The 22906-nt window shown below is 42.8% G+C and overlaps 1 protein-coding gene across 1 annotated transcript; it reads right to left on the bottom strand.

Moving 5' to 3' along the window:
* Positions 1-7711: 7711 nt before the first annotated feature.
* Positions 7712-17080, bottom strand: LOC132206725 (probable G-protein coupled receptor 139). Its single transcript, XM_059641431.1, has 2 exons — positions 16978-17080; positions 7712-8737 (listed from the first exon to the last, which is right to left on the bottom strand). The coding sequence occupies exons 1-2, from the start codon at positions 17042-17044 to the stop codon at positions 7827-7829; spliced, it is 978 nt and encodes a 325-aa protein (XP_059497414.1). The 5' UTR covers positions 17045-17080; the 3' UTR covers positions 7712-7826.
* Positions 17081-22906: the final 5826 nt, after the last annotated feature.

Raw genomic sequence — 22906 nt, forward strand, 5'->3', positions numbered from 1 at the left:
ATTGGAAGAAAATATAATCAATTCATGTGCAATGAAGTTTGCAAGTAGACTTATTATCTAAAGGGTGTGGATGCATTGGAAAAGATACAGCTGAAACAGTTAAACACACAATACCAGCTCCAAGTTACATCCTTCATTTCATAACTGGTAGATGTGTGCTGCGTAAATAAAGGTTTGCAAAATTAAACAGAGTTCCATAAAGTTAGGTCACAATTTCTTTGTCCAGAAAGCACCAAAATGTGAGGCATTCAAAAGTGGAGATTCAACAACTTATCGGATTGACATTTTGAGAGAAATTCCCTGGAGATTAGAGACAATGTGATTGAAGAGAGAGTTGCAAACCACATTGAATCAATGAGGTGAGTGTGATCTACACATGAGAGAGCAACTGGATAAACGCTAGACGGTGAAAGTAGCATAAAGGTTGTTTGTTGTGGAGGATCAGGAACAGTCAATGATGGACTGGAATGTAAATGCTTATGTTTTCTGTGCATTTCCCTGTCTGTGTCAAAGAATTACATCATATTCACTCGATTACTTTATTTAGTGACCAGGAACTCCATCAAGCTTGATTATGAGATTTGTGTAATCAATTTTAGAATGGATGTTAATGGATACATGACTCCGTTTCTCAGTTCTTCTCGGATCTTACTTTGAGTGAGAATATAAATAAACATGTTTGTGCAGGAACTGAGTAGCTTTAACGTGATGCCTGCATTTCAAGCCAAAGTAAGTAGGTGGTCAGAATTTGGTAAATTAAATGATTTGGTGATTTTGAAATACACCATGACAAACACAGCAGTCAGCCACAGAAGGAGGAAGTTTCCTGACAGAAAAGTAGTATAATTGATTTCCTCTGACTCTTCATCTCTGGATTTTCATGTTTCCTAGCCTTGTCTTGGCTCCAGAACTATCTCCTGCTTCACCTGATATTAAAAGAAATTTGACTGTCTGTACATTACACATCAAAATCAGACAGAAAGCCAGCAGTGGGGTTGAAATATTTGGGAGCCAGAAGAACACCAGCCAACCAGGATCAGTGTAATATTCTGGTCTTTGGTTACAACCAACATGTAATTCTCAATAATAGGATTTGTAAGTGAAGTAATAGTGGATGTTCGTCACTTCACTCAACCCACACATTGTTCCTATCAGCAGACTCACAGTTTTTTTTAGTGAAACATTTGACTTCAAACTGCTGGCAACAAATAGGAACAAAGTGATGAAACATGAAAGTGACTGCTAACATGACAGAACAGCCTAGAGTTACATATATTTCCACTTCCTGAAGAGTACAAGGGATAGTTTAGGTCCTGTAGGTGTACAATGCTGCAAAGATGAATGACAGTAAAATGATGAGGAAGATGACCAGTAGATTTTCTGCTGCCATCGCTGTGGGATAACTGGTGACACATTTTGTAAGTCCATATTTTCCTCAAGAATGATAATCACCAATAAATTTCCTCTGGAAGCATCAAAAAAGATGTATGATTTACTCTCCTGAATAATAATAATTACTGGATCCTAATGTGACAAATATTAGGTTAACTTCAATTAAAACAATTAAAAATGTACTGATGCATTAATGTGGATTCATTGTCCCTTTCCCAGGCGCTACTTCCAACAATTCACTGCAGTAAATCCCCGAGTTAAGAGTGGAAATTTTTTGATTCTGAATTGCCAACAACAGTTGAAAGCATTGGCCAAAAAACCTTAGAGCTTCAAGCATTCCCTGAAAACCTTTGGTCATCTTTGTAGAGCTGAACGCCAGCATTAATGAGCACAACCAACGATAATGGGAGCAGGGAAATACTCAGGAACAATTATAGACAAGAAAAACACACTTTGATTCATGACATGTTTGTAAGAATTACAATTAAGCAAAAATAATTGGAGTTCTTCGTGGACTTTATGCTCTTAAAGACCATTTGTTGAGAAACTGCTGCTTTATCTGACTTATTTCAGAGTAATGAAATATTATTACAAAGATGATTTTGAGTTGCTCCAGGATGAATTTTACTCAGGGATGTAGTGTCTGACGAGTGCTAATTTCTCACATGGTTAATTTCTCATACAATGGAATGCTGAAAGTAAGCAACTCCCCCATTCAATAGGAATATAGCTGATCCAAAATTCCTCCTGTCTATTTCCCATAATCCTTAACCCCTTACCAATCAAGAATCTATCTTCTTAAGACTAAGATATACATAAGGACTTTGCCCCATCTCTCTCTGAGAGAAGAAATTCCTGCCCATCTTACTCTTAAATTGGTGCTCCTTTATTCTGAGTCTATGTTCTCTGTTCTCTGTCCCATTCCTGGGGCATAACACGCTCTCAGCATTTATCTTGTCAAGCCCCTGAAGAATCTTGTATTTTTCAGTGAGGTCACCTCTCAGTCTTCTAACTCCAGTTGTTTAATCTATGCTCATTGACCTCAGATATGTCAAGGCAATGACCAATGCAAACATTTACCAGTTGATCCCTACTTCCAGTCAATTAACAACATGATAGATATAGAGACTGTACAATGCCTGTTGTAAGATCTGGTGTGAGATTATTCAAAAAGAGATTTACTGAGATGGACTAACTCCTAGGCTGCAACATATTGCTGGCACAGAAAGTCACATTTTTTTGCAATGTTGAAGAATGATATAAAGGACTATAGATAACCAAAGAGAAGAATCTGAAAACTCAGGGGATTTCAGTTAATTTGGAAAAAAGCACAACAACAAATATACCATGGACAGCATAGGAATGCACAACCAGTGGAACAACGTGTTTTGAGGGTTTAACATGATGTTGGCTGGTCATTGGTCTTGGAACATTGTTGGGGGGAGGTGGAAGACAGAGGGCATGAGAGGGATGCTGAATGTTTGGTGAGATTTGGAACAATGGTGGGTTTGGATTTCAGTGAGTGCACTTGAGCCAGCTTCTTTAAATCTTCTAAATTGCAATGTGTGCACGTCTTGGAGTTCCTGCATTGCGGTCATCCTTAATCATGCCTTAAGCTTAAGGGCCATTGCTTGGTGAGGAGGAAGCCTAGTGTTACCATCGGTCGGCTATTAATCCAAAAATTGGGTCCTCTTCTGGACTTCTGGGTTCAAATCATTGGAGAGTGGAGCATGAATTCAGAGAAAGGTTTACGGAGGCAAGAAGTAAATTTTGTGGTCAGCATACATGTTCCAGTTCTGGGAAGCAACTTGAAAACTAACCCTATCAGCTTGCATTGGCTCTGCCTCACCTAGTTGTCTATATAGATATTTAATTGGCATATTAGTGCAGCAAATATTTTTATTGTAGCCAACACATTTGCATCTCTTTGCAACAACAACTTGTGTGATTGTGGCCAAAATCTGAGCTTGCCAAAGTCACTTTCTGAATGCCATTGCAGAACCAATTCCAATTTACATCAAACGACTGGGATACATTTCGCCAGACTGAAGATCAGACGCTGCAACCAATTTTGTCACAGAAGAGAGATAACAAAGTGTGGAGCTGGGTGAACACAGCAAGCCAAGCAGCATCTTCGGAGCACAAAAGCTGACGTCTCGGGCCTAGACCCTTCATCAGTGAGGAGAGTATCTGATAATTCTTTTCCTTACTTTCTGTGTCATCGCGGCTGCCGCTATCAATGGCACTGGAACATGAAAACACATTTAAATCGTGTTCAGGATTCCGAAATATTAAACTGAAACGAATTGTTTGCTCTATGTGCGCCCGGGGTGGCGGGGAAGCTTCAAACTTGTTAAGAGTTCCACCCACCCAAAGCGTATGTCTAATATCTGTTTCTGAGGAAGGGTGCAGGCCCGAAACGTCAGCTTTCCTGCTCCTCTGATGCTGCTTGGCCTGCTGTGCTCATCCAGCTCTACACCTTGTTATCGCTGTATCACACCACTGTTTCGTATGTTTAAGCTTATTTTGATGTTTTTTCTGCGCTTGGAAAAAAATTGCTGTTTCAAAACTGTGGATGTCAATTTCAAATGGGGAGTCACTCCCTTAAGTTCAGAAATCGTGGAAACATAAGCGTGTCTCACAGCACTGTTATTTTACTCAGCACGAAATGGAACAAAAACACATTGATTCAAAGTTGAAATTTACTCCTCTTGTTAACGTGACAGAGTCAGGATAGTAAATGATGGGCCGAAGCACACTCGCGGTGACAAGTATCCTACTGATAAATATTGTTTGATGGAAACAATATCCCTTGCTGGTAACGGACGGATGTTGTGGAAAACCCAAACGGCCAGTACAGTAGAATAGCACACCATTACTATCCAAATAATCTTGCAATTCAATTAGTACCGCCTGCCCTCAGTCCATAGGAATCACATCCTCTCACTGTTCGTTTCAATGCCTGGGATAAAGACCACAATCAATTGATAGGGAACAGAAGATCAAATTAAGAAAATGCCAGTGTCATTTAAGAGAATTCTATTATGGGTCAAGTTTCTGCTCATGATATTTATTTCTCTAATTGGGCCCCGACAGCCGCTGATCAGGACGGGAAATAGGAACATCGATGAGTGTTGGAGAAACAACATTTTTTTTCAGGGGGGCCGTCAGCTGCAGTTGGGAATGGGAACTGGAATTTCAATGGGAAAAAAATATTACGTTGTGAGTCGGTTTATCTGTTTCTCTACGTAATCACGTGCTCAGATTTTACTGCCAAATGGATCCCTCCAGCTGAAGTCAGAGATGTTTTAGGATGTTGGATAATATACTGTACCTTAGCCCCTGAAATTTGAATGCCAGCATCAGCAATTTTCACTTCACGTGTCCTTGTGAACTGCATGTCCTATTGCTGTGTGCCTAGGGTTGTCTATGTTGAAGGGGGAGTACATGATACTCAGGAATTGTTTGCTCTGTGTGCACCCGGGGTGGCGGGGAAGCCTCAAACTTCTTCTGAGTTCCACCCACCCAAAGCCTATGTCTAATATCTCTGCCACACGTTGGTCCTCATCATTTAAACTGGTTTCTCTTCAGTTTCCATTGATTCCCATCAGAGGTCTGCTTCTCAGGAGGCGAATTTTACATGGGGTATGGAAAGACAAAACTGATCAGAGCGAGTGGAGGGTTTAACTAATCTCAGGTTAGAATCATAGAATTGGACAGGAAGACCATTCGGCCCATTGAGTCCACACCAACCCTCTGAAGTGCATCCCACGCAAACCCAAACCACTACCTTATTCTTGTAAGCCTGCATTTTCCCGTACCGAATCCACCGGGCCCACGTATCCCTGAACAATATGAGCAGTTTAGCACAGCTGATCCACCGAACCTGCAGATCTGTGGGAAGAAACCGGAGCCCCCAAAGGAAACCAACACGGGCATGGCGAGAATATGCAAACTCCAGCCGACAGTGGCCGAGGTGCGATCTAACCTGGTCCCTGGTGCTGTGAGGCAGCAGTGCTAAGCACTGAGCCACCATGCTGCCCACAGTCTGGTTGAGCATCGCTTGGTTTGGAGGTGACGGGCTGTGGCGACGTAGGTGGGGAGCAGAGGCTATGATAGTGATGATGAAAGGTAGGTAAGTTCTGGAAAATTGTTAGATCTGTATATCAGTGAGCGCACCTGAGCGTGAGAGGAAGACATTAGCCAGCTTCGAGTTTGGCAACAGTCGCACAAGGTGTTGACGACCTCTCCTCGGACTTCCGCCGTTTGTTTTGGCACAAATGGTTCCTTGGGGACATTTCTTGTCACTACCTACCACCGTGGGGTTCTCCTCCGTCGCTCAAATGGTCGGTTCGGAAGGTGAGCACTTTGACCACAATGTTTCCAAACCTGTAAGGTTCGGGTGCGACGCTGTACACGGTTTGGTCTGATCGTACTGTGATTAATCCGGTGTGAAAATAATTCGGGGGTTTCAGGCCAATGACATGGGTCAAATACTATGCCGCCCAGAACACGGCTAGCAGGTGACTCTCAGGCGCAGAGAGCCTTGCTCGACTGGGTACAGCTCCCAGTGTATCCCTGGCCACAATCTCCCAATTCAAGGAAATTTCCGGGTTGAGGACGTGGAGTTCAGGGCCCTGTGCTAGGCCCTGTTACAATTCGGCGATAGGATAGAGGTGGTGTTTAGTCAATTCTTTGGGGCATTCCTTTTAAGGATATCTGAGAGGTGAAGGTTTTTGTGGTGAAACCATTTATGTGGTTCTGACATTATTCCACTAAACGGAAGAAACGCAACGCGCTGGCACCCCTGAGGAACTGATCATGGATCACGGCAGCAATCACTTCCTCTGTTTCGTGATTCCCGTGAACAATCACAGTTCCCAAGTGGGAACGAAGGTGCCAGAAAGCCGGATGCTACCTCACAAATAGACAACCATGACGCCACTTGTAAATATGAATCTTTGCAACGCCTTGGACTTTTGTTTCCAAGGCTGCCGCTTAATTTTTCGATTAGGCCTGACTTCTCCTGACAAACATTCAATTTGGAATCAGAGATAATGGGAACTGCAGATGCTGGAGAATCGAAGATAACAAAGCGTGAAGCTGGATGAACACAGCAGGCCAAGCAGCATAAGCCCTGATGAAGGGTCCAAGCCCGAAACGTCAGCTTTTGTGCTCCTGAGATGCTGCTTGGCCTGCTGTGTTCATCCAGCTTCACACTTTGTTATCTTATATTCAATTTGGAAGGTCTCATTCTGCGCCTGACTTCGTTTCACCACAGTTTTGTGCCTGTGTGTATGTGTTTGTGTGAGTGAGAAAGATAGAGAAAACGTGTATGTGCTGGCTTATTACAGAGGATCAAGGTAGATGTCCTCATATGTCAGTCACAAAAGGAATATATTTAGAAAGAACAATGATTCATGAAAGTCCAAACGTATTTTACATTAGGACTCCGATACATTTATAGAAATAATATGAAAGATGACCAAAGTTAATTTTAAACATAAACTCAAAAACCAGATGATAAAAAAAGTTGTGAAATATACCTCTTTAAGCATTGTGGAGTGTGGCATTATTGCAGAATGCTGCTGGAAACAAAGTCGGTAACTGACGAATTATCATGCAATCCCAATAGTGTGCAAACAGGCCCTGGGACCAACAAGTCCACACCGACCCTCAGAGTATTCTCGCTGAGACCGATCCCCCACAACCCACCTCATCTACACATTCCCGAACACTGTGGCTAATCCACCTCACCCACACATTTTTGGACTGTGAGAGGAAATCGTAGCGTCCGGAGAAAAACCACGCTGACACGGGGAGAATGTGCAAACTCCAGACAGGCAGTTGCCTGAGGGTGGAATTGAACCTGGCACTGTGAGGCAGCAACGTTAACTGCTGAGCCACTGTGCCGCCCCAAATTCTTTGTAGCTTTATAACCAGCGAGTGATGAACACATCAGAGGCTTTTTTGAACGAATTAATAATTGCGTTTACTTCAACTGAAGGTTAAAAATTGCTTCTAAGTTTTATGGCAATCGAAACTAAAACAATGTTCAATGGAAAGTAAGATAATAAAATGTGAGGCTGGATGAACACAGCAGGCCAAGCAGCATCTCAGGAGCACAAAAGCTGACGTTTCGGGCCTAGACCCTTCATCAACCTCTCTGATGAAGGGTCTAGGCCCGAAACGTCAGCTTTTGTGCTCCTGAGATGCTGCTTGGCCTGCTGTGCTCATCCAGCCTCACATTTTATGATCTTGGAATTCTCCAGCATCTGCAGTTCCCATCATCTCTCAATGGAAAGTAAGCCGACGCTGCTATCCGTATTGCCATACATATAAACATTTTAGATGTGAATCAGTCGACGGATGTTTACAACTGAACACTGCACTTCCGAAAGCAGGTGGAAATGGTACCGTCTTACTGATTGCTATCAATTCAGTTTAAATGTTAGGCCTCTGTTAATTAAAGCCAATGGGTATTTTACTGCGGTGATGAACTGTTCCCTGAACTTAGACTGAGTTACTCCATAAATGAACGCATTTGTACAACAACTCAGGCCCAGCAGCATATATCCAACTCTTTCAAATATGTACAAGCTGTCATTGTAAAATCTGGGATCGATTGCTACAGTTTGATAATATAAGAAATTTATTACATAGGGTGACCACAGCAGTATGAAGCTGCTAGATATGGCGAACAGTAAAATCATTGACTTTCTTCTGCTCTCCATCTCAGGGTCACTATGCTTCTCTTCCGTGTTCTGACTCCTCAATCCTCTACGGATCCGATTCGCCATTAAAATGGATCTGACTGTCAGAGCGTTGAAGAGCAAAACTAAAATGAATGGGAGTAATGGTGTTAACACTTTATCAAACCAGTCATAAACTACCCACCCGACTTCAGTATAATAACTTGGCTTCATTTGACAAGACCAGTGTACATTGTCAACCACAATCTTAGTTTCCCGCATAATGAAAATAGGAACATTTTTTAGAAAGAATACAGTGCAGGCTGTTGAAAGAATAACAGCTGCTGTTTTCACAGTACAGTATTTCAGTTTCAGCTTCCGGCAACAAATGGTCACAAACCGGTCAGCGGAGAAAGTGACAGTGAACCAGACAGAACAGTCTGAACTCACAAAAAGCAGGAAGTCAATCACAATGCACGCTGGTGTAAGATGCAGGAACGATCCGCGGTAAAAGGAGTGAACCAGCTGGTACAACACAATATCAGTGATGATGACCATCAGATCCGCTGTTGCCATGGCTACGAGGTAATGAGTGGTGCATCTGGAGAGGCCACATTTTCTGAGGGACAGGATCACAATTGCCAGTGTGTTAACTGTAAGATGAAGAATTGACATTAGTTTAGCGATTGTCGGTCGGGTAGTCCAGCATTTGTGTCGAGATGACAATGGTTGGATTTTAGCCGATCATCGAGGGTGGTCAGGACAAATACTGAAGTGCAAAAGAATCTTAATCCGAATGCCATCCCACATTATGATGCATTCTATGAACAGACGGATGGGTGTGTGGTGATTCAACATGAAGTGCTGCAAAATAGTACAGGCGGGGCAAAATGGTCATTTGAATGTCTCATTGTTGCCTACCGAATCAGATCGAACATATTCTACTGTCTTAACTGACATCACTCTGTTAATTGTAGCAAAGAATAAATAATTTGAGAAGTGTCATAAACTTATTTTACAAATATGTTGCCCAGAATCATGAATTTGAAAGTTATATTAAGTAATTCTACCTTTCAGGACAGACACACTCTAATGCAATATTCCACAATAATATGAGGACTGCAGCGTCCCACAATAAAATATCTCATCCACACCCTACCGACAAGTGGACCTCGAGTTGGGTTTGAAAAATAGAGTAATGCTGTGTCAACCCGTAGAGGACAGGGGATAATGATCGAGAAACATGAAATGAGGTGTACGATAAATAAGACCATTCACGAACATCAAATCACCAAAAGGAACTGTCAATTGATACAGAAGTTTAAAGTCTGCCTTGAAAATAAGACAAAAAGAATTATTTCATACGAGAGAGTGACTGAAAGTGATTCTTAGGTGCTTGGGGTGTTAAATAGAGACACCGAGGTGTTCACACAGAGAGAAAAGAATTAGCAAGAACAAAGTCAAATATTTTGCAATCACAAAGGTGCCTGTGTAATATTTTCCATTACTAACAAATACCATACTGGAAAATGTATGCTGGTGTTCTGATCTAATCAGCAATAAAGTTTTGTCAAATGGAAATATTGTTCTGTTTTGAGATTATATGAATAACTGCATATGAATTGAAAACATAGATTTCAGATACATAATTAAATGTGAGTGCCAAAGGAAGAACCAACTCACAGTTCTAGACTGAATTGAGGTATGACATGAAACAAATACTCAATCTATAATTGATAAGCTCCAAAGAGGTGCAAGAGCAATATAGGTCATCGGGCTTGTGAGGGTGGGTGCCGGGATACCACAATGAAAAACATCAGTTTCACAACATCGTTTTGAACACAGTTGGGCTTCAGAATCAAAGAGCTGAAATATTGAGCATCCCTTGAATTGATACATTACAGTGGAAAGAGATGGGTTTTTATTGTCTGGCCAATGTGATGATCAGAGCACAAGATGTGGCCTGCTGTAGACAGTGAGAAAGAGGGGTTTTAGATATGTGGGAAGGCAGCAATATATGAAATGCTGTAATACCATTTGGTGCCCTCAGCAGTATGCGACATGTTCACCTGAGGAAAGTTACAATGTGGGGACACGAGGTGCAGAAGTGCCATCTGAAAATATAGTCAAAGGCAAAGGCAAAACTGGGAGAACTAAACAAACCCCTGCAGTAGGTGAGGGAGTTGAGGAGGTTTATTCAGAATTTCAGCAGAGACAGTGAGATTATGAGAGATTTTGGTGAATGTCTTCCCCGGGAACCTAAAGTACAGAAAATGGGATGAGGTGAACAGTGATCAATACGGACACAATATGGCTGATTTCAAAGTATTTACTTTTGTTCAGGACAAAAGAAATAATTGACAAAGCAGGTGGGGAGGGGGTGCCTGAAGTTGCCGTGTTTCTGTTCTCCCACAAAGGTTTCCACCCATATTAGGTCAGACAAAAACACCTTTGATAAAGAGATAACAATACTATTTAAAAAGATGTCAGATACAATCATTTCATTGTTAGCAGGGATTCCACGCCGAGACCAGGGCCAGGACAATACTTGTGTGAACATGTACACGACTGGTCAGAGTGTAAAACCTTCCAACAGGAATGTGGGTTTCAGGAAACTGAGGTAAGAAATTACAAGTGGGATCTACCAGCCTGAGCTTCTGGAGACATAATGACCGGAGGATGAACTTTGTGTCGATGGCATCTAGGAATGTATTCATCAAAGAAAACTCAGACAAAACAATAATAAATGGCAATGTAGTTGAAGATGCAATGAATTTCAAAGACAGGATCATTTGGGGAGAGAGAAACATCATTAGTTCAGCATGACTTCTTCTGAATTGTGTATGTGTTTGTGTGAGTGAGAAAGAGAAAGAGAAAGAAAGCTTCTGAATTGTGTATCAGAGATAATGGGAACTGCAGATGCTGGAGAATTCCAAGATAATAAAATGTGAGGCTGGATGAACACAGCAAGCCAAGCAGCATCTTGGCTCCTGAGCAGTGCTCCTGAGATTCTGAATTGTGTATGTGTTTTGTATTCGTTCATGGGATGAAGGCGTTGCTGGCAAGGCAGCATTTATTGCCCATCCCTTATAACCCAGAGGGCTGTTAAGGGTCAACCACAATGCTGCGGGTCTGGAGTCACATGTAACGATGGGCTGTTGCCTTCCCTAAAGGGCATTAGTGAACTAGATGGGGTTTATGGTCATCATCAGATTCTGAATTCCAGATAGTTATTGAATTCAAATTCCACCATCTGCTGTTGTGGGGTTCGAACCCGGGTTCCCAGGTCATATTCTGGGTCTCTGGATTAATAGTCCAGCGATAATACCACTAGGCCATTGCCTCCCCTACTTGTTTCACTTTTCCAGCATCTGCAGCATTTTGTTTCAAAACCCATGGAGCAAAATGAAAACAAACTACTGTGGTTAATTGTGACAGTAAACAAATAAAAACAGTGAAACATTACATAAACTCAAACTTACTTATACACGTCTTAGCACTCGTGGACAGGCCTGAAATATGCACTCTGACATGGGGAAGCTGCAAAATCTTTTGGAGGAATGATTATTCACTGATTAATGATAAATATCTGAAAGACTGAAGGAATTTGATGTTGTTTTACAAAAATAAAATCAAAGATGCGATGGCACTGGAGGCAGTTCAGAGGAAGTTCACCAGATTGATTCCAGGGAAGAAAGGACTGTCATAGGAGCAGCGGTTGAATAACTTGAGCAATACACACCGGAGGTCAGAAGGATGAGGAGTATCTGATTGACATGTATAAAATGCTAAAGGAGGTTGATAACATGGACGTTAAACAGATGTTCCCCCCCGTGGGACAGTCTAGGACACAGGTATAGAGTGAGAAGATGGTTCAAAACTGCGATGAGCAGAGACTACCTCTCTCAGAGGGTTGTGAACCCGTGGAACTCACTGTCCAAGATTGCTGTGGAGGCAAGATCAATAATCAGCTTCAAGAAAGAAATATACAGGTTTCTAATGAAAAACAGGATAAAATAAGTTGAAAATCAGGGACGGACGTGGGGTTGAGACCACCATAATGTCAACCATGATCATGTTAACTGGCCGAATGGTCTTGGAGGGCTGAATTCCCTTCTCCAGTTCGTAATTCCAATGTTCCGATATAGTTGATAGAGGCATCCAGGAGCTCTTTAAAGCAGTTCCGATGATGGTTGTATAAATATAACTAAGTTGTTTCCTTGTAAGGGAATGTGATCTTGGAGATAATTGGTAGACACTGGTAGACTAGAAATGGCAATTGTTAGAAACTACTTTAGCCAGAACGCTGTGAGATAAACGGACATGCTCACACCTGAGACAACAAGGTGGAGAGCTGGATGAACACAGCAGGCCAAGCTGCATCACTGGAGCAGGAAAGCTGATGTTTCGGGCCTAGATCATTCTTCAGAGCTCCACTCTCCCAGAAAAAAAGCTTTCCTGCTCCTCTGATGCTGCTTAGCCTGCCATGATCGTCCAGCTCTACACTTTATTATCTCAGATTCTCCAGCAACTGCAGTTCCTACTGTCCCATGCTCACACCTGAAGTCTTTGAAGCAACTAAGAACGTTGAATGTAAGATAAGATTTGGGAACATTTCTAGCAATACAGCACAAATAAATAATACGGAACACTTTAGATCAGGATTTGGAGGCAGTCAGAATTGAACTAAGGAGCAGCATTAAAAAGAAATGGTCTGCTACCTCACAATTTGCAAAGGAACTTACTGCACGGCATTGTGTAAACTGATGTAGGGCAATTGTTAAAATTCTATAACATCTATTTCGTAATTTCATGTCTGATCTCTGCTCACATTTTTAAAAATGGTGTTTTTATCCATTCTACATTTCTCTTCTGACAGAGTGAGTAAAGACAAAATTCAACTAAGTTTTCTCATGTGGAGTAAGAGTGAGTTACAGAGAGTAAATAACCAGCCAAAATTTTCTTATTTGCATCGTAAAATGATGAATAACTACAGCAGTACCGATTTGGTGTCATAGATAAATCATAAGTGACACCACCCATATGGGATCAATTATGGAGATACTGTTGGGAAAGCAGATTAATCAACTTCAAACCAATCAAAGCCTTTCTGGAAACTGTGCTTCATTCCGAATCCCTAATTGTGTTGGAGACTGGAAAAACATACTCAATATGCTGTGTTCATCCAGCTCTATACCTTGTTATCTCAGTATGGTGATGGGTTAACGAATTTGTTTCACTGCTTTCCAGTAGTGTAACCCACCGGAATAGTAAGTATCAATTCTTCTTCATCTAAACAATTCATTGGAAGAAGAAAATCCTGAATGGTTCAACAGAAAATAAAATCCACTTTGCAGAGGCTTACATTTATTATACAGGAAAGGATTCCGTGAATGTCATCGACTCAATGTAAACATTCACATCAGGTTAACCCAAAACTTACAATAATGCTGATAATGCTATTCCAAGACGGCAGTGCCAACTAACCCGCAGTTAACCCAATTCTACAATGACAAATACGTTGACCTAAATATTAGCACTGTGGCATGTTGTTGCACTGCACGGATTCTTGTAACTTTAAGGGTTATCTTGAGGAGAAGCAATGGCCAAGTGGTATTATCACAGGGGGTTATTAGTCCAGAGACCCTGAATAGTGTCCAATCCTAGGCACCAAAGTTCAAATCCCACAATGGCAGATTGTGGAATTGGAATTCAATGAAAGAACAACTATGGGATTAAGAGCATAACGATTACCATGAATCCATCGCCGATTGTTGGAAATAACTATGTGGTTTGTTTTAATGCGAGCGTATAGTAGGTACTCAGATGAACTTAGGGCTTGGATTAGTACCTGGGACTATGATGTTATTGATGCCACTGAGACTTGGTTGAGAGAAGGACAACTAAACATCCCAGGATATAGATGCTACAGGCAGGATAGAGAGGGGAGGAGGAGTAGCATTACTGGTCAAAGAGGATATCACAGCTGTGCTGAAAGAGGGCAGCGCACAGGACTCGAGCAGTGAGGCAATATGGGCAGACCTCAGAAATAGGAAGGGTGCGGTAACAATGTTGGGGCTGTACTACAGGCCTCCCAACAGCGAGCATGAGATAGAGGTACAAATATGTTGACAGATTATGGAAAGATGCAGGAGCAACAGGGTGTTGGTAATGGGAGATTTTAACTTTCCCAACATTGACTGGGATTCACTTAGTGTTAGGGGTTTAGATAGAGCAGAATTTGTAAGGAGCATCCAGGAGGGTTTTGGAGAGCAGCATGTAAACAGTCCAACTCAGCAAGTAGCCATACTGGACCTGGCGTTGGGGAATGAGCCCGGCCAGAAGGTTGAAGTTTCAGTAGTGGATTACTTTGGGAACAGTGATCACAATTCCATAAGTTGTAGAATACTCATGGACAAAGATGAGAGTGGTCATAAAGGAAGACTGCTGAACTGGGGGAAGGCCAACTACACCAAAATTCAACAGGAGCTAGGGAATGTGGATTGGGAGCAGCTGTTTGACGGTAAATACACACTTGATACATGGGAGGTTTTTAAAGAGAGGTTGATTAGAGCGCTGGACAGACATGTCCCTGTGAAAATGAGGGATAGAAAGGGCAAGATTAGGAAACCATGGATGACAGGTGAAATTGTGAGACTTACAAAGAGGAAAAAGGAAGTACAGAGAAGGTCTAGGAAACTGAAAACAGACGAGGCTTTGGAAAAATATCGGGAAAGTAGGACCAATCTGAAACAAGGAATTAAGAGGGCTGAAAGGGGTCATGAAATATTTTTAGCAAACAGGGTTAAGGAAAATCCCAAAGCCTTTTATTCATACATCAGGAGCAAGGGGGTAACGGGAGAAATAGTTGCCTCACTCAAAGACAAAGGACGGAGGTTATGCAAGGAGTTAGAGAAAATGAGTGAGATTCTTCATAAGTACTTTGTGTCAGTATTCACTGAGGAGAGGGACATGATGGATGTTGAGGCTAGGGATAGATGTTTGATTACTCTAGATCAAGTCAGCATAAGGAGGGGGGATATGTTGGGCATTCTAAAAGGCATTAGGGTGGACACTTCCCCAGGTCCAGATGGGATCTATCCCAGGTTAATGAGGGAAGCACGAGAGGAAATAGCTGGGGCCTTAACAAATATTGTTGCAGCATCCTTGAGCATGGGTGAGGTCTCGGAGGACTGGAAAATTGTGTCCTCTGACGTTAACCTTTATTAGTGATAGTTTTGTGCAGGCAAGGTCATGTCTTACCATCTGGATAGAATTCTTTGAGGAAGTGACAAAGTCGATAGATGAGGGAAGGGCTGTAGATGTCATATACATGCACTTCAGTAAGGCATTAGATAAGGTTCCCCATGGTAGGCTGATGGAGAAAGTGAAGTCGCTTGGGGTCCAGGGCGTACAAGCTAGATGGATAGAGAACTGGCTGGGCAACAGGAGACAGAGAGTTTTAGTGGAAGGAAGTTTCTCAAAATGGAGGACTGTGGCCAATGTTGTTCCACAGGAATCTGTGTTGGGACCACTGTTGTTATACGTAAATGATCTGGAGGAAGGTATAGTTGGTCTGATTAGCAAATTTGCTGATGACACAAAGATGTGTGGAGTAGCAGATAGTGAAGGGGACTGTTGGAGAATGTCGCAGAATATTGATAGATTGGAGAGTTGGGTGGAGAAATGTCAGATGGAGTTCAATCCAGGCAAATGCGAGGTGATGTGTTTTGGACAATCCAATTCAAGAGCGAACTATACGGTGAATGGAAAAACCCTGGGAAAATTGATGCACAGAGAGATCTGGATGTTCAGGTCCATTGTAGCCTGAAGGTGGTGATGCAGGTTGATAGAATGGTCAAGAAGGCATATGGCATGCCTTCATTCTTCAGATGTGGCATTGTAGAAGAGTTGGCAGGTCATGTTGCAGGTGTATAGGACTTTGGTTCGACCACATTTGGAATACTCCGTACAGTTCTGGTTGCCACATTACCAAAAGGATATGGATGCTTTGGAGAGGGTGCAGAGGAGGTTCAACAGGATGTTGCCTAGCTTTGAAGAGAAGTTGAGTAGATTAGGATTGTTTATATTAGAAAGACGGAAGTTGAGGGGGTCCTGATTGAGGTCTATAAAATCATGAGAGGAATAGACAGGGTGGATAGCAAGAAGCCTTTTCCCAGAGTCGCGGACTCATTTAGTAGGGATAATGATTTCAAGGTGAGAGGGGAAATGTTTAAGGGAGACATGTGTAGAAAGTTCTTTACACAGAGGGTGGTGGGTGTCTGGAACACGTTGCCAGTGGTAGAGGCGGGCACAGTAGTATCATTTCAGATGTATCGAGACCGATACATGATTTGGCATGGAGCACAGGGATACAGATTCTTGGAGAACAGGGGACAGGTTTAGATAGAGGATTTGGATCAGCGCAGGCTTGGAGGATCGAAGGGCCTGTTCCTGTGCTGTAATTTTCTTTGTTCTCAGTTTGCTAATACCCTTGAGGGAAGGATCTGCCATGCTTAACAGAGATAACAAGGTGTAGAGCTGGATGAACACAGCAGGTGAGGCTGCATCAGAGGAGCAGGAAAGCTGACATTTCGGGCCTGGACCCCTCCTCAGAAATGGATAAGGCCCAAAACGTCAGCTTTCCTGCTCCTCTGATGCTGCTTGGCCTGTTGTATTCATCCAGCTCACCACCTTGTTATCTCAGATTCTACAGCTTCTGCCGTTCCTAATATTTCTGCCATACTTAACTGGTCTCATCAACAGGCAAATCCAGACCAACAGGAATCATGTCGACTATTGAACTGCCCTCTTGGCAATTAGGGACAGACAGTAAATAATCTATACAGCGATGCCCTGATCCCATGAATGGATTAGAATCAAAATAACTTACCAGGGATGCCAATAGAAGCAATAGTGATGTAATATACATTATCGACAACAGTAAACAATTCCAGCATCTTGCATGCGAAGGATCTGTTGCTGGGCAATGAAGCAAAAACCATTGAATTAAACATGGTATGAGTGTTTTCAGAGACACTATTTTATATCCTTTCTGATTCCCAGTGGAATGTTAAAGTTGGATCATTGTTATTTCGCAATTGTTTGGGAAAATATATTCCCTCGGATATATTAAGTCCCTATTGCATTAGAATTTTTCAGTTCTGTGACTTTATCAGAAAACACCAAACAGGTAGCTTACAGCTTTGTGTACCCAATAATAGGACAATCCCTTTGAGCCACGGATTACAAAAATTATAGGGTCATAGTGTCATTGAATCATATTGCATGGAAACACTCTTCCATGCAAACCGTTAGTGCCAACCAGATATCTCAATCTGACCTAATCATGTTTGCCAGCATTTAGCCCATATCTCCCTATTCATCAGCATATCCACATGCCCTTTAAAAGGTGTAATTGTACCTACCTTCACCAATTCTTCTGGCAGCTGGGTGTATACACACACCTCCCTCTGCGTTAAAAGATTACTCCTCGGGTCCATTAAGCTTCAAGCTTCTGAAACATGCACAACGATTGAAACTAGTACTTGACAGATCCAGCAACCTGCGTGAAACAGCCAAAACAATACAACACATCAAGGTAATAGGATGCTGCTGTTCTACGGCGCTATCTCATCAAACATAGAGGAATAGAATAAATGAGCAGGGTTAGTGAATTCGGCCCTCAGGACATTCTTTGCCATTCAATATTGTCACGGCTGATCAAACAACCCAGTGCCTTACTTCCAGTTTTCTTCTGACATCCTTTAATCTCTTTGGCCCTAAGAAAAACATTTGTTGTGTTCTTGAAAATATTCAATGTTTTGGCTTCAACCACTTTCTTTGGCAAAGAATTATACAGATCACCACATCAATTTTTTGCTCTTCGAGAGTCATAGAGCTCAGTGTGGAAAAGGACCCTTCAGTTCAACTCATCTGTGTTGCCCAGATATCCTAAATTAATCTAGTCCCATTTGCCAGCATTTGACCAATATCCTTTCCAGATGCCTTTTAAATGTTGTAATTGTACCAGCCTCCACCACATCCTCTGGCAGCTCATGCCATTCATGCACTACACTCTGTGTGACAAAGTTGCCCCTCAGGTCCCTTTTAAATGTTTCCCTTCTCACCTTAAACCTATGTCCTCTAGTGTTGGACTCCCTTACCCCGGCAAAAAGAACTTCGCTGTTCACCCTATCCATGCGCCTCATGATTTTATATACTTCTATAAGGTCGCCCCCTCAGCCTCTGATGCTCCAGGGAAAATAGCCCCACCCTACTCAGCCTCCATCCTCAGCTCAAACCCTCCAGCCCTGGAAACATCCTTGTACGTCTCTTCTGAACTGTTTCAAATTTGACAGAATCTTTCCCGTAGCAGGGAGACCAGAACTGAACGCAGTATTCGAAAAGTAGCCTAATGACTGTCCAGTGAATCCGCAACCTGACATCCCAATTCCTATACTCAATGCACTGGCCAGTAAAGACACGCATACCAAATACTGCTTTCACTGTCCTGTCCAAAAGGATCTGTTTCTTATCCTGTAACCCCTGGATCTGGACTCACCAGTAATTGAGAACAATCTTCTTGTATCTACAACGAGCTGGAAATCAATTAACCCAAAGACCTTTGGTTTAGTGTTTCCTTTCAATGTGTGCCCTGAATCTTCATCCACCAGTCACGCTAAAACAGCGACCCTGTCTCCCAGTTTGTTCAGAACTAATATTATCAATTTCTGCTCCCAAGTCCTCTGGTGGAATCTTCCGATTCTGGAATTTGGATGAATATAACTAATTATTTTATAATTTAGTCCTTTCTTCCTTTCAAATCCACAATTACAAGTTGGCCTGATTTCTTTTTTCTATTCATTTTTTTGTGGGATGTGGCTGTTGCTGGCTCGCCAGCGTTTCTTGCCCATCCCTAGTTGCCCTAAAGGTGGAGGTGAGCTGCCTCTTGAAATGTTGCACTCTTCCTGCTGTGGGGTGACCCACAATGCTATAAGGGAGGGAATTCCAGGATTTTAAGCCAGTAACAGTGAAGGAATGGCGATATATGGTGTCGAGCTTCTTGAGTGTTGTTGGGGCTGCACTCATCCAGGCAAGTGGGGAGTATTCCATCACACTCCTGACTTGAGGCTTGTAGATGGTGGACAGGCTTTGAGGAGTCAGGAGATGAGTTACTCATCACAGTATTCCCAGTTTCTGCTCTGCTGTTGCAGCCACTGTGTTTCTGTGGTGAGTCCAGTTGAGCTACTGGCCAATGGTAACCCCCAGGAGGTTGATAGGGGGGAATTCAGTGATGGTAATACTATTGATTGACAAGGGACGATAGTAGATTGTCTCTTATTGGTGATGGTCGTAGCCTGGCATTTGTGTGGCATGAATGTCACTTGTCACTTGTCAGTCCAGCCTGGATATTATCCAGATCTTGTTGCATGTGAACATGGTTTTCTTCAGTGTCTGAGGAGTCACGAATGTTGCTGAACATTGTGCAAGCATTGGTGAACATCCCCACTTTTGACCTTAAGATGGAGGGAAGGTCATTGATAAAGCAGCTGAAGATGGTTGAACTGAGGACACTACCCTGAGGAACTCCTGCAGAGATGTCGTGGAGCTGATATGATTGACCTCCAACAACCCGTCCACCTTCCTATGTGTCAGGTATGGCTTCAACCACCGGAGCGTTTGCCCCATGGTACTCATTGATTCCAGGGCTCCTTGATGCCACACTCAGTCGAACACAGCCTTGATATCAAGGGCTGTCCCTCTCACCTCCCCTCCGGAATTCAGTTGTTTTGTCCATGTTTCCACTAAGGCTGTAATGAGGTCAGCAGCTGAGTAGCCCTACCCGAACTGGCCGTCACTGAGCAGGTTAGTCCTGAGCAGGTGCTGCTCGATAGTGGTGTTACAGACACCTTCCATCACTTTACTGATGAGCAAGAGGAGACTGATGGGGTGGCGACTGGCAGGGTTGGATTTGTCCTGCTTTTTGTGTACAGGGCATACGTGGGCAATTTTCCATAATGTCGGGTAGATACCAGTGTTATAACTGTACTGGAACAGCTTGGCTAGGGAAGTGGTAAGTTCTGGAGCACAAGTCTTCAGTAGTACTGCCGAATGTTGCTAGGGCCGGTAGCCTTTGTGGTACCCTTTGCCTCCAGCCGTTTCTTGATATCACGTGTAGTGAATGGAATTGGCTAAAGACTGGTCTCTGTAATGTTGGGGACCACTGGAGGAGGCCAAGATGGATCATCCACTTGGCACTTCTGGCTGAGTATTGCTGCGAATGCTTCAGCCATATCTAGCGTGCATTCCATTCAAAACTCGATCTACATTTCTATCATCTACTTTTAGCCAAATTTCACGTCTCCACTTCTATTGATATTTATCAACCCTACTTCATTAGTTAATATTCGTGCAAAGTACTCATCGCGATTCAGTACTGTTCCTAACATTCTGAGCATATACTATGTACTTTAACCACATGTGGACCTATTATCCATCCTACTACACCCTGACTACTTTCATAATATGAAAAGTTTTTTGGACTCTCCCTCAAATTAATTATCATAACATTTTGAATTTTCTTTGCCATTTCACTTTCCCTCTTCACATGTCCTGTCATAAGTTTGTAATTTGTGTGTTTCTTCATGAGATATTTCAATTGAAATGCATCATATAACCTTTTATCATTGTTTCAATCTGTTATAGTTTACCTTTATCATTCAATAAGCCATGGGTCATCCAGGGGTGTCCTGGATTTCACTCCAATGCAAAGCACCCCACTGTATCCTAAATATTCTACCTTTCCAGAGCACTCATTATTCTGTTACAGTTTGATACTCTGTTGTAAATTTCACTTCATCATGGCAAAGGTGTTGACCACCTATGTCAGACTCCTACTCATCGATTATAGCTCTGCCTTCAACCCCATAATCCCTTCCAAACTAATCTCAAAACTCTGGGACCTAGGTCTTCGCTCCACCCCTGGCAACAGGATCTTCAGCTTCCTGACCCACACACCACAATCAATGAAGACAGGCAACTGCAGCTCCTCCACGATAACCTTCAACATTGGAGCCCCAAGGATGCTTTCTAAGACTCCTACTGTACTCCCTGTACAACCACAACTGTGCAAACTTCGAATGAATGCCAACTACAAGTTTGCTGAGGAACCATGGGCAGATCGATATCAAACAACGATGAGTCAGAATATTGAAAGGAGATTGAGGGGTTGGTGGCATGATGCAATAAAGCAACCTCTGTCTCAATGTTGGAAAAGTAAAAGAACCGATCGTTGATATCAGGAAGAAAGCAGGAGGGCATGCCCCCATCTACGTCAATGGTGCTGTGGTGGAGAGTGCCGAGATGGTCAAGGTGCTAAGAGTGACGATCACTGACAAGCTTTCCTGGACTTTCCACATCGGGGCAACAGTCAAGAAGGCACAACAATGTCTCTTTTTCCTCAGGTGGCTTCGGAAATTTGACACGTCCATAAGGACCTTCACCAACCTTCATAGATGCACCACTGAAAGCATACTACCTGGGTGCACGAAGGCCAAGTATGGAAACTTCTCTGCTCAGCACTGTAAGAAACAATCTGGACCATCATGGAAGTCGATCTCCCACCCATGGATAATGGGAACTGCAGATGCTGGAGATTCCAAGATAATAAAATGTGAAGCTGGATGAACACAGCAGGCCAAGCAGCATCTCAGGAGCACAAAAGCTGACGTTTCGGGCCTAGACCCTTCATCCTCTCTGATGAAGGGTCTAGGCCCGAAACGTCAGCTTTTGTGCTCCTGAGATGTTGCTTGGTCTGCTGTGTTCATCCAGCTTCACATTTTATTATCTCCCACCCATGGACTCCAGTTACATTTCTTGTTGCAATATCATCAAAGACCCCACTCACCCTGGAAATGTTGTTTTCCAACCTCTTCTGTCAGGCAGCAAATAGAGAAGCTTGAACACATGCACAAACAGGTTCAAGAGCAGCTTCTTCCCTACCTTTATCAGACTGCTGAATGGACTCTTTAACTTCAAATATCATTTATGTTGCTAATATTGATGATGCTTTGTGCACCTCCTGTGCAGCTGTAACCTGCACGCCTCGCTCCGTCCAAGCACCCCACGTTCTGTATGTCCTCGTTTGCTGTGATCCGCTTGTACTACTCAGAAAACAAAACTTTTCACTGTACTTAGATACATGTAACTACAATAAATCAAATTAAATCAAAGCAGAATTTAGATTTCTTTCTAAAAATAGATTTTAGATTCAAGGTGGTAACAGAGAGTGATGACTCCATGAATAGCACGTGAAACAACTTTCACTGTATATCTGAAACTGTGTCTGTACACCTAATCTGATCTAATCGTTAGGTTAGATTTTGTGGTTTGCCTGGATTTTCAGGTTAATGAATACAGCATTACATATCCTGACATTCTCCTCACCCTGAATGGTTACAAGTCCACCGTACAAAATGTTTTGTCATAACGGCACGGTGGCTCAGTGGTTAGCCTCACAGCCTCACAACGCCAGAGACCCGGGCTTGATTTCAGCCTCTGGCGACTGTCTCTGTGGAGTCTGCACATTCTCCCTGTGCCTGTGTCGGTTTCCTCCAGGTGCTCTGGTTTCCTCCCACAGTCCAAAGACGTGCAGGCTGAGTGGATCGGCCATGCTAAATTGCCCGTAGTGCTCAGCAGTGTGTGGGTTATCGGGGAATGGGTCTGGATGGGATGCTTCATGGGCTGGTGTGGACTTGTTTGGGCCAAAGGGCCTGCTTCCCCACTGTAGGGAATCTAATCTAATATCAGAATCCCTCCAT

Source organism: Stegostoma tigrinum, chromosome 41, assembly GCF_030684315.1.
Source record: "Stegostoma tigrinum isolate sSteTig4 chromosome 41, sSteTig4.hap1, whole genome shotgun sequence".
Lineage (NCBI taxonomy): Eukaryota > Metazoa > Chordata > Chondrichthyes > Orectolobiformes > Stegostomatidae > Stegostoma > Stegostoma tigrinum.

What these genes read in the sequence shown, in the direction of transcription:
- LOC132206725 (XM_059641431.1), bottom strand. Translation starts at nt 17,044, where the DNA reads ATGCTGGAATTGTTTACTGTTGTCGATAATGTATATTACATCACTATT. An exon ending in TGCTTCTATTGGCATCCCTG is followed by an intron (nt 8,738 to 16,977) that starts GTAAGTTATTTT and finishes TTCATCTTACAG; the next exon opens with TTAACACACTGGCAATTGTG.